We start from the raw sequence: 11,512 nt of genomic DNA, 5'->3' as shown, positions 1-11,512 counted from the left end.
AATAGTCATCACTGATATCACTTCCTGATTAGTTTGGGCTACAACGAAACTGTCAGCAATGTCAGTCTGACAAAGCAGCTGTACAGGCCACCACCAGTCGCCCACTGTAGCAGTCATGACCCAACCCGCTGCCCTAGCTCTTCAGCGCCCTAAGGCAAACGTCGTAAACTCTTGGACTTGTAGCTTTAGTCCCTTGTGGATAACTTGTGGCAAAGACTTCTTAGTTCCTAAAGGAGCAGAGAAAGGAGACAATGTCGCTCCTTCTCTCAGGAACGACTTCCACCCTTGTAGATATCCTCCATTGAGAGGACCAACCTGGTGGTATTGGTTGATGGTAAGAGGCAAAGAGACAGAAGGAAGCAGGTTCCTAATACGCTCTCAGGGTGCAGCTTAGTTGTGTCTGGTGCCTACTTCCCACTACTTGGCCCAGCTCAAGTGGCATGATTGAAGGCTCAGGCCTCCTCACTCAGACTTGGGCCTCCTCACTCGGGCTCGGGCCCATTGCCTGCAGCATCCTATTTCACTTTCTTCACAGCAGCCATGAACAGCCAGCCGGGGCTCCTCTTCAGTCACTTCTGACCCTAGTCTCCTCTCCCCATCGGAAGAACAAGAGCTCCTCAGCTTCCTCACTGCCATGGTCCTCAAAGCCTTTAACGTCCAGCAAGTGGAAGACGCTCAGTTTCTTGATGCACAAAAGCATGAACCTCAGACAAATAGAGCCATACACACAACTTTCAACATTTACCTTCTTTAATCAGTCAACTAATAACCTGATGGCTTCTTTTTATTTTCTTGCTACTTTATATTTACTATGGAAGTTATCAAAAAGTATTTGCTCCCCAAAAAGGACATAGTGCTCAGTCTTTCTGACTAGTGTTTAGGACTTTTAACCTGTGGGGCTGGAGGGACGGCTCACTGGACAGGCATCCTTGCTGCTCTTCCAGAGGGCGAAGTGCAACTCCTAGCACCCAGCTCATAAGTAGCTTTAGCTCTAGATGCGTCCAACACGCCTCACCTCTGACCTCCAAGGGTAGCCTCACTCATGTGCACATGCGCACATATACACATAACTAAAAAACAAAACCTGGGCTGGAGAGATGGCTCGTCCAACAACGCTCTTCCAGAGGTCATGAGTTCAATTCCCAGCAACCACATGGTGGCTCACAACCATCTGTAAAGAGATCCGATGCACCTCTTCTGGTGTATCTGAAGACAGCTACAGTGTACACAAATAAATAAAAAAAAACAAAACCTAAAACAAGAATTTTAGCCTGTGCCACCAAATCCAGCCGAATGATTTCGTTAAGTAAGGGTGTTTTACAGGCTGTTTTTAGCAAGCAGTCTTAAAAACACGAGAACCCATTTAGCTCTGCTCTTTCTCAGGTCACAGTCAACAGCCTGGCCTGGCTCTACATAGTCCGAGATTTCACAAGATGAAAACCTGCAACTGCACCATGGCGCGTGTATCACCTTCGTTCTCTACTCACCACTTCTACCTACGCGGAGTAACAGAATTCTTTTCCACGTCATAAAGTTTGAGTGAACTTCTCACCTACAGTTTATGGGAGATTAAAATAAGGGGCTGGACTGGAGAGTGGGCTCGGTGGTTAGAAGTGCGCTTGCTCCTGCACAGCGCCAGATGCAGGCTGTAGGAGCCATGCCAGGTCGTTCCAGCCACCTGCAGCTCTCCATCCAGGAGACGGCTGCTCGGTGGGCCTCTGCCAGCTCCTACACACATACCAAGCACAGAAACCCACACAGGCTCACACACACACAGAAAAACAAAACTAAATAAGCATAACTTGATCCCCTCCAGTAGAGCCTTGCTGTTGTTGGCCACACTCTATCAAACTCCTAAGCCGGGCTGCCATGTAGCTGGGACTAAAGGCCCACAGCACTGGGCACTGCTGGCAGGGGCTGAGTTGGTTAACAACCACATTTTGCTACTCTGTGGGGAATAAAAATGTTGCAAAGAAAATATCTACGAATCCTCAGCTGCATGGTGAGTTCAAAGCCAGACTGTGCTAAGGAGGCAGTCTCAAAAGAAAGGAAAAGATGGGAGACGGAGGGGAGAGGAGGGGAGGGGGAGGGGAGGGAGGAGGAGGGAGGGGGAGGAAGGGGCTATGAATGTGGAAGGGAGTTATTACAGAAGGCATGGGAGCCAAGAAGAGGGGAGATTAGAGAAGGCATCAGAGGGTGCATATGATCATGGTATGTCACGTGCGTGTGTGAAATGTCACAGTGAGACAAGTTATTTTGTAAAATTAATATATACTAAGAGTTTTTTAGGGAAAAAATTGTAGATGTCTAGCCTAAGGTTTGCTCAATCTCCTGTTCTTATACAATATAATGAAATTTAGGTTGACATGGCCATGCTACTTACTGCTGGCACTAACTGAGCAGATTCTCTTGGTTTTTAGTTTGCCTTTAATTTTTAAAAAATTATTTTTGAGAATTTCATACATACTTCATACATATATTCATAAATATATTTGCATCATTTCCCCTCCTACTCTGAACTCTAAGTCTTCCTCTGTTCCCCCATTTCTTCTCAAATCCATTAAATCTAATTCTTTAATTATTATAAACACACACACACACACACACACACACACACACACACACACACACACAGAGGCATGAATGCACATTCACAAGTTTTGTTCTTTAAAAACAAGAGGCCCTGTACCCCGCTGGCCTCAAGTTCACTAAGTCCCCCCTCTACTCTCCAGCTGCTGGGATTACAGGTGTGCAGCACCACACCCAGCTAGGCTGAGCATTTTCTAGTGGCCATGAGAAGTGCTAAGAAATTCCCATACATGACCTCATCCAATCTTTACAAAAATCCAGAATATAAGCAATATTATCATTTTTATATTACCCACTTTCCCTATGGTGAAAGTGAAGCCCAGGTTAGTCAAGTCGGTCTCCAAAGACCCAGTGGTTCCCTCAAGGTTGTGGTCTTTCCTAGAGCATTTCAGGCCAATGATCCGGAACACTCATAGGCCAAGACCCTCTCCAGAAAGGCAAGGAAGATAAGAAGTATGATGTAAGCCAAGAGACCGAAGTGAGAGTTGGTGCATGGAAATGTGGCCACCCTTACCAGCCTTACACAGACCTTACACAGCCTGACTGACAGCACCTCCCAGCGCTTCCCCAACTTGTCTCACAACTCATTTGCTGACCTTTCCCATTCCTGGTGACTAAACTCTGCTCAGAACGAGCAAAGCAACAGGACTCCAGTCTCTTGCACTGCTAAGGCCCACAAGGTGTTTTCCTTGGCCCCACTGCCCCTACTCTAAGGCTCACAGGGTGTTTTCCTTGGCCCCACTGCCCCTACTCGACCCTTGTTCACCTGGGTAGACCCTCTGCCTTCACAAGAAGGGGCGAACTCTCCTCTCAATGATACCCACCGACTGGCTCACTGTGTGGCCCCAGGCCTACAACCTACATTTAAATTTGACGCCTCTCTGAAGCAGGAAGCAGTTATGCTCTCCGTGTCTTTCCTAACGTACTGATAATACACCAGGCACAGGAAATACTCAAGAGTCTGTCAACTGTCACCAGCACTTTTTTCCCCAGAGAGGGTCTCCCTAGACTAACCCTAACTGTCCTAGAATTTACCATGTCAACTGGGCTAGCCTCCAACTCACAGAAATCCATCTGCCTCTGCTTGCTAGATTAAAGGTGCACGCCACCATGCCTAGCTACAACTTTATATGTTTGTCCTCTGGCGTGCCTAGCTCCTACTTTCTATTTGGTGCAGCAAGAGACAAAGATTAAACTCGCAGACCACATAACGTATTTCCTTGTGCAACGCTGTAGTCAGTGGCCCCTTATCAGTTGTAGCTTCTGAGTCAAAAGCTGTAGTATTCTGGTAGCTTCTATGATCAAAGTCAACCACAGTCCAAGCATGTTAAGTGGAAAGTTCTAGAAATAAAGTTCCTGGGGTTGGGGATTTAGCTCAGTGGTAGAGCACTTGCCTAGGAAGCACAAGGCCCTGGGTTCGGTCCTCAGCTCCAAAAAAAAAAAATAAAGTTCCTGAATTTTAAACTGGACATAGCACATGGCATCCATCGGTCACTGGCAGCTGGAGCATCAGTCGACGGTCACAGTATTGCCAAGCACATGCCTATGTGACCCTTATTGTATTGAATAATACCTCCTAAGCACAAAAATAGAACAGTGGCTATTTTACCACAGCATACTTTCATTATCCCAATTTACTCTTAGACAAGGCTGCTATTCTTGGCCTAATTTATAAGTTAAACTGTATAGTACATATGTGTACATAAAAACATTCGGTTAACATAGAGTTTGGACCTATCCACAGTTTCGGGTGTCACTGTAAGAGACTATCTGTGTCCTTCCCTCCCCTCCCCTCCTCTCCCTTTCTCCTCTCCTCTCTTCTCTTCGGCCTGTACCTTCTGAGGACTGAGCCCAGGGCCCGTGCATACCAGATGCGTGCTGCACCACTGGGCTCCAGCCCTGGCTCTAAGTCGTTTTATTATATATATATATATTTTTCTTTTTTTTTTTTTTTGGCGAGACTTGAGGGATCACAGGCATACATTAGTTCTTTTCCTAAAGGGCTAACAGCAAGCTACACACGTTCATGCACGCTGAAGTAAAACCTAAGCTTCCCCGGATAGATACATCAGACTTCTTCTCACACTTCCAAGATAAATCATCTAACACAACCCTTCAGTTTACTATAAATACTGGGAAAAGCAAATGGGAAAACCCATTTGGGAAAAATATGAAACAGTATAAGATACCTTTCCTTTTGCATACACAAAAACAAATCAACAATGATTTAAGAGCCCAAAATGCTGCAAACTGAGGAGATATGTGGGACTGCAACCCCTGCAGTGGAGATATGGGAATGCACCCCTGCAGTGAGGAGATATGGGAATGCACCCCCGCAGTGAGGAGATATGGAACTGCACTCCCTGCAGTGGGGAGATATGGGAATGCACCCCTGCAGTGGGAGATATGGAACTGCACTCCTGCAGTGGGATATGGGAATGCACCCCTGCAGTGGGGAGATAATGGGAATGCAGCAGTGGAGATATGGGAATGCACCCTGCAGTGAGGATATGGGAATGCACCCCTGCAGTGAGGAGATATGGGAATGCACCCCTGCAGTGGGGAGATATGGGAATGCACCCCTGCAGTGGGGAGATATGGGAATGCACCCCCTGCAGTGGGGAGATATGGAACTGCACTCCCTGCAGTGGGGAGATATGGGAATGCACCCCCTGCAGTGGGGAGATATGGGAATGCACTCCTGCAGTGGAGATATGGGAATGCACCCCTGCCCTGCAGTGGGAGATATGGGAATGCACTCCCTGCAGTGGGGAGATATGGGAATGCACCCCTGCAGTGGGGAGATATGGGAATGCACCCCCACAATGGCAATGCTGAGGTGACATCAAGGCTGATGTGTGCAACACATTCACTGAGGACAGCAAAGCCAAGTGAAGGTGCGTCAATGTTGGGGACAGTTGACAGACTCTTCTAGCTGGGTTGACATGGCAAGTTCTAGGAGAGTCAGGCCTAACGCAGAGACTCTCTGGGGAAAGATGCTGGGGACAGCTGACAGATTCTTGAGGCTCTCCCTTTATAATTCTTCATTTCATAAAACCAAAACGCTAAAAACAACGGTTAACGTGGAAAGGCCTCAGGTGAACACACCTGAGAAACGGAAATCTCTCCTACCTGTAAACATGGCGTGGAAGTAAGGGCTGCAGGCCGCCAGCACCACTCGGTGAGCAGGGATCTCCATGTCCTCTGCCACAATCGTGACGTCACACAGCAGATTTTGACTGTTCCCAGGGAGAAAAGGAAAACGTAAATGCCTCCAATAATAAAAGTATTCAACGTTCTATGCAAAACTTTTGCTGTAGGGCTGGAGAGATGGCTCAGAGGTTAAGAGCACCCGACTGCTCTTCCAGAGGTCATGAGTTCAATTCCCAGCAACCATATGGTGGCTCACAACCATCTGTAATGGGATCTGATGCCCTCTTCTGGTGTGGCTGAAGACAGCTACAGTGTACTTATATATAATAAATAAATAAATCTTTAAAAAAAAAAAAAAAACTTTTTGCTGTAAAAACCCTTTTTATTTTTTGAAATCTTGTGTGCTTTAAGGAAATCCCTTCCCTTCTAACAGGGTACCTAACTATAAGGACATAGAAAACTGTAAGCTAAATAAAGGTCCACCTCATGGTGGCCTGTCCTTGCCACAGAAATCTACCCCCCACCCATCACTGGCCTCTCACCCTACAGGTAGTCAGGGAGGCAATGACTCTCAAAGGAGACAGCTCACAGAAGTGCACACAGTGGTGTGACACGGTGATGCAGACAAACAAACTGAGCCAAAATTAGAAAAGATATTCGAAATGCCCCTGGGTTCCTACACAAAGACAAAATTAAATTCAAGCACTGGCTGCTTAAAAGGCATTTGGTCTTGAGAGGGTTGGGGATTTAGCTCAGTGGTAGAGTGCTTGCCTAGCAAGCGCAAGGCCCTGGAGTTCGGTCCCCAGCTCCGAAAAAAAGAAAGAAAAAAAAGAAAAAAAAAAAAAAAGGCATTTGGTCTTGAAAACCATAAATAACCTAGACCACTTTACCAACATGAAACGTATTATTCTCTGAGGTTGAACTACCTGTAACAAAACTTAAAAACATTTTGTAACCTTACAGCAAACATTCTTTAATCTATAATTATGCTTATAATTCTAAAACACCCAATTTAATTCCCTTTAAAATATGTGGTGAGCACTTTTTGGGTACCTGCATGATACTATATTCTCTGGGTGATTAATAAGTTCCTGACAGTTAGTTATTCTGGAACTAGCAGGAAGGTTTCAAAGCCCAACTGTTTACAGGCAATCATTTTGTGGAAGACAGACACACACACAGTACAGGTACACCTCCCATCCATAAATACATGAGCCCAGGGCTCATGTGTATATAGGGTACACTCTTGGCTCTCAGTCCCTCTGCCCCTCTCCTTCAAGGAGAGCCTATTGTCAGCTCACAAGCTGCATGTTCTTAGGAACTTAGCCAGGCTCCCTGCAGTTTCTCACTTGTTTATGAACTAGCTGCTGGGGACTCATATCAAAGCTTTCTGGGAAGTCTATGTCACTTCTTCTCTCCTTAGTTGAGGAAAAACTATGAGAAAAAGGAGAAGCCCAACTCCAGACGTAAGTGCTCTGAGGCCTAATTCTTGACAGGCCTGCTGTGCCATTTAGACTCAAGTGTGCTTGTGGGTGGCTTGTGGCTGACTTAAGGGCTCGTGATACCAAGACAGGCATCAGGAAGGTCCCATGTTAGAGTCACTAAAGGAGTCATTCATTTGGAATTCCTCCAGATCGGGTGCACAGTGACAAAATCTACCATCAGCACAGAGGATAAAACACTCTGCACTCCATGAGTGGCAGGGCTCACGAGTAAGCCAGCCTAACAAGGCTGGGGGCCTGGGGAAGACTTTCTCCTCCATGGCCCACCTCAGTCAGCAAGGTATGCATTATTTAGATCCCCCAAAGCAAATGCCTGAAGAAACCAAGGTTAAAAGTGAACAGCCCAGGCTAACGCTGCAGCTCAGTATGTATGAGACCTAGTCCTCAGCACCACACACATAGGGCTAACCTGCCTATAGCCCCCTCCCCCAAGTAATGACATTGATATTCAAACCCAGCACCTGCTCCCCGCCACACAATCACCTAGTCAGGGTGATGACAAATTTTCTTAAAGCTTGAACAAAACAAAGTGGCCTTGAACTCTTATATAGCCCAGGCTAGAACCAAAATCATTGCATAGCCCAGTCTAGCCTTGAATCCTTAATGACCCTGCTTTGGCTTCCCAAGTGCTGGGGTTATAGATGTCCGTCACTACACTCTAGCCAAGAAAGTATTAAGTGTTACATATGGCTGATCAAAGGCTCGGCTGGACTAGCTCTACAAAATATTGATCAAAAAAAAAAAAATCAAATAAAGTTTGTACACTCCCTCAGAAAAGCACTTCAAGGCCATCTCTGCCCTTAAGGCCACTAGCCAAGGACAGGCATTATGAGACAGAGTGCAAAGCACTATCATAGAGATGTCATGGGAGATTGGGTAACCATCTGTAACCCCAACTTGATTCAAGAGGCAGACAAGTTCCAGGCCAGCCTCTTGAACAACACAGTGAGACTGCTGATGAACAAACAAACAAGAGCTGACTCAGTCAGGAAGGAGCAAGGCAATCTTGGACAGGAAAAATAAGAGGCTGGAGAGATAACTCGGTGGTTAAGAGCACTGATTGCTCTTCTGGAGGTCCTGAGTTCAAATCCCAGCAACCACATGGTGGCTCACAACCATCTGTAATGAGATCTGATGTGTCTAAAGACAGCTACAGTGCACTTATAATAAATAAATCTTTAAAAAAAAAGAAAAGAAAAATAAAAATAAGTATGTCCTCTGCCCTCAGCAAAGGACAGTGGGGAACTGTGGCCCAAGAAGAGCAGGCAGAGGATGTAAATGAGTGGACTGGGGGTCAGCAGGATGGCGCGTCTCTTCGTAAAGCAGCAGAGCTGACTCTCCCACAGTGAGTGGGGATGTGGACTCCAGTCAAAGCCAAGGCAAGGGCCTCTTCGCCATGTTTTTCTGGTGTCAGCAATCACTCCTACCGCTCTCATTTAAAGATGGATCTTAAGTAGCATTACACTTGAATACCTCAAAAATCACGTAATTAATTACACTCCGCTTCAATTACAATTACTCATTGATCCAAACCTTCTAGCATAACACCTGCTGGCTGCTGCATAATTAGCTTGGCCTCACTGGCTTATTAGTTGATGTCAGTTAACTAATAAGGCTAAAACATTAACAAAATATTACACCGGCACACCCTGGGTGAGGATGTAGGGAGTCTGAGGGCCTCATCAGAAATCATGGACACACTTGCTTTTAGACCTGTGTTTCATCCTTTTGGGTCAAGCAATAGCATATTTTAAAACAAAGACCTGACCAACCTCTTGCTCAGAACTGTTGAATATGCACTAAACATACGTCAGCATTCCCAGCTGGTCACCCTGTCTCTCTTTTTCAATTTTTAATATTTGTATGTGCATGTGAATGTAAATATGTCTCATGTCTGTGTAAACGTGTGAATGTATGCTTCGGGTGTGAATACATGTGTGTGACTACATGCCTATGTTGATGTGTGCATATGTGTGTGTATCCGTGTGAATGTATGTCAATGCTTATATGTGTTTGTGTGTATATATCAGTGAGTGTATGCCTCTTAAGTTTATGTGTATATGCATGTCTGTATGAGGGTATAACCACTGTTTTATATGTGCATATGTATGTATGTATCTGTGTAAATGTATGCCACAGGTATTCCAGTGCTATGGAGGCCGGAAGCATGTGTCAGATGCCCTGGAACTGGAGTTGTTAGAGCAGTTGTGAACTGCCTGTCTGGGTGCTGGGAACCAAAGGGCTCTTAACACTGAGCCATCCTCTCCAGCCCCACACTCTTCTCAAGGAGCTTTCTCGCAGGCTGAATGACTGGGGTGCCGGAACGAGAACGAATGTCTGGCGATAGAAATAAGGCATCCTGAGTAGCTCACGCCCTACCTTTTACAGTGAACTTCAGGGCTTGTGTTCCTATGACTTGAAATCTAATAAGAAAATAGACTGCAGACAAAAAAGGACTTCAAAATAATGAAATAAAGTTGTCGTGGAGCATGAACTGCATCCATCCGTTCCTCAGCCACTCCAAGGGTGCCTACTAGACGCCATGGGCTGACAGCTTACCACAAGAAAGGCAGCGTCATGACAGCAAGGGCTGTACAGGTAAGTGGGGAGGAACACCAGGAAATGGATCACAATAAAGAGCCCACGGGTACCTGCATGGTGACTCACACCTGTAACCCCAGCATTGCCGGTGGAGGCGGGAGATCTCAAGGTCAGTACAAGGCCAGCACAGCCAGGCCTTGCCTCAAAATACAGGAGATGCAGAGACACAGCCAGAACAGAGACAAAGTCTGTGGCGTTTAGGAAAAAAGAGCCTAAGCACAACTCTGAAAAAGCTTCAGAAAACAAGTCAAGCCTAGAAAGAGAATACAGAGATTACATATCGTATGTAAAACACAAATAACACTGGGCACGGTGAATTTATCTTCTAAATTGGTGGTTTTCACCCAGTGGGTCTTGACCCCACAGGGGTCCCGTATAAAATATTCTGCATATTATATATTTACATTTCAATCCATAACAGTAGCAAAATTATAGTTATGAAGTAGCAACAAAATAACTTTAAAGGGTTGCAGCATGAGGAAGTTTGCGAATCACTGTTCTAAAGGAAACAATTTAATAAAAACTGGTCTTAGGGAAAAAAAGACAAAAAACTTTGAAAATGATGAAACCTGTTTGAATATATTAAGGCAATGTTCGGTTTTGTGATATAAAATAAGTGAATTCCTAAGAGCAGAAAAACCTAGCAGTGTTTTTAAAATGCAGTGTGTCGTCTTCAAGTAAACGTGCCACCCAACTTGAAGGAATCAGAGATAATTGGTTGTCATATGAAAAAACTGTACTCGTGACTGGAAGTGGGGGCAGTCTGGCCCCTCCCCTAAGGCGCCAGAGACAGTACGGAGGCACCTTCCCCTCCAGGAGCAAGTGTGCACAAGCCCGGAGGTGCCAGGCTTCTGAGAAAAGCTGTCAGTGAGAATCCTGCACACCGAGGCCTGGAGAGCTTCAGCACTGCAGAGCAGCCTCGGGTGTTAGAGAAACAGAAGCACGAGGTTAGGAGAAAGAGGCCCAAGGAAAGAAAGCCAAGAAAATGAAAACCTGTCAGGAAGTAAAGCCAAGGGTGACCCAGGGTGGGCTCCTATCAGGACGTGGCCCTGTGAGCTACTGTTGGCTCCTGGGCACTAGGGAGCTAGAGTGAGAAGTAAGTTGCTTGAGTATGTCTGCACGTGCTGGTGAGTGTATGTGTGCATATGTGTGTGTGTGTGTGTGTTTGCATGTCCCTGTCTATCTGTTCATATGTTCACATGAAGCCTCTGGTGTCATTCTGGTGCCGTCCACTTTTGTTTGGGCAACAGGATCTCTCACTGGCCTGGAGCTCATCAAGTAGGTCAGGCTGGCTAGCCAGTGAGTCCCCCCCCATTTGTCTACGCCTTCCTAGACTGGGATTACAAGCACCATACTGGCTTCTTGGTTTCTCTGTGTAGCCCTGGCTGTCCTAGAGCTTGATCTATAAACCAGACTGGCCTTGAACTCAGATCCACTTGCCGCAGTCTCTGAAGTGCTGGTATTAAAGGTGTGTGCCACCACTCCCCAGCCTTTTATATGGATTTGTTCTGCGGTTCCAAGGCACTTGGCTAACTGAACTATTTCCCCAGCTGCTTTACAGGTCAAAGAGTCCCCACTCGCTGATTTCAATTAGTCAGATTTAACCAAATCTAAGACCGACACCGTCCTTTACTAGAAAAGCAGATACACTCTGGCTAAAATGTCAA

The 11,512-nt window shown here is 45.9% G+C and overlaps 1 protein-coding gene across 1 annotated transcript in view; it reads right to left on the bottom strand.

The window, feature by feature from the left end:
* Klhl2 (kelch like family member 2) overlaps positions 1–11,512 on the bottom strand; it is a 112,786-nt gene that overhangs the window by 79,181 nt on the left and 22,093 nt on the right. The window contains exon 3 of the mRNA XM_032919496.1: positions 5,722–5,828. Within this exon, the coding sequence (XP_032775387.1) occupies positions 5,722–5,828 (107 nt within the window). The remainder of the gene's footprint in view (positions 1–5,721; positions 5,829–11,512) is intronic.

Source organism: Rattus rattus, chromosome 13 (genome assembly GCF_011064425.1).
Source record: "Rattus rattus isolate New Zealand chromosome 13, Rrattus_CSIRO_v1, whole genome shotgun sequence".
Taxonomy (NCBI): domain Eukaryota; kingdom Metazoa; phylum Chordata; class Mammalia; order Rodentia; family Muridae; genus Rattus; species Rattus rattus.
Note: the sequence above shows the minus strand (reverse complement) of the source record. Positions and strands in the feature narration are given on the sequence as shown.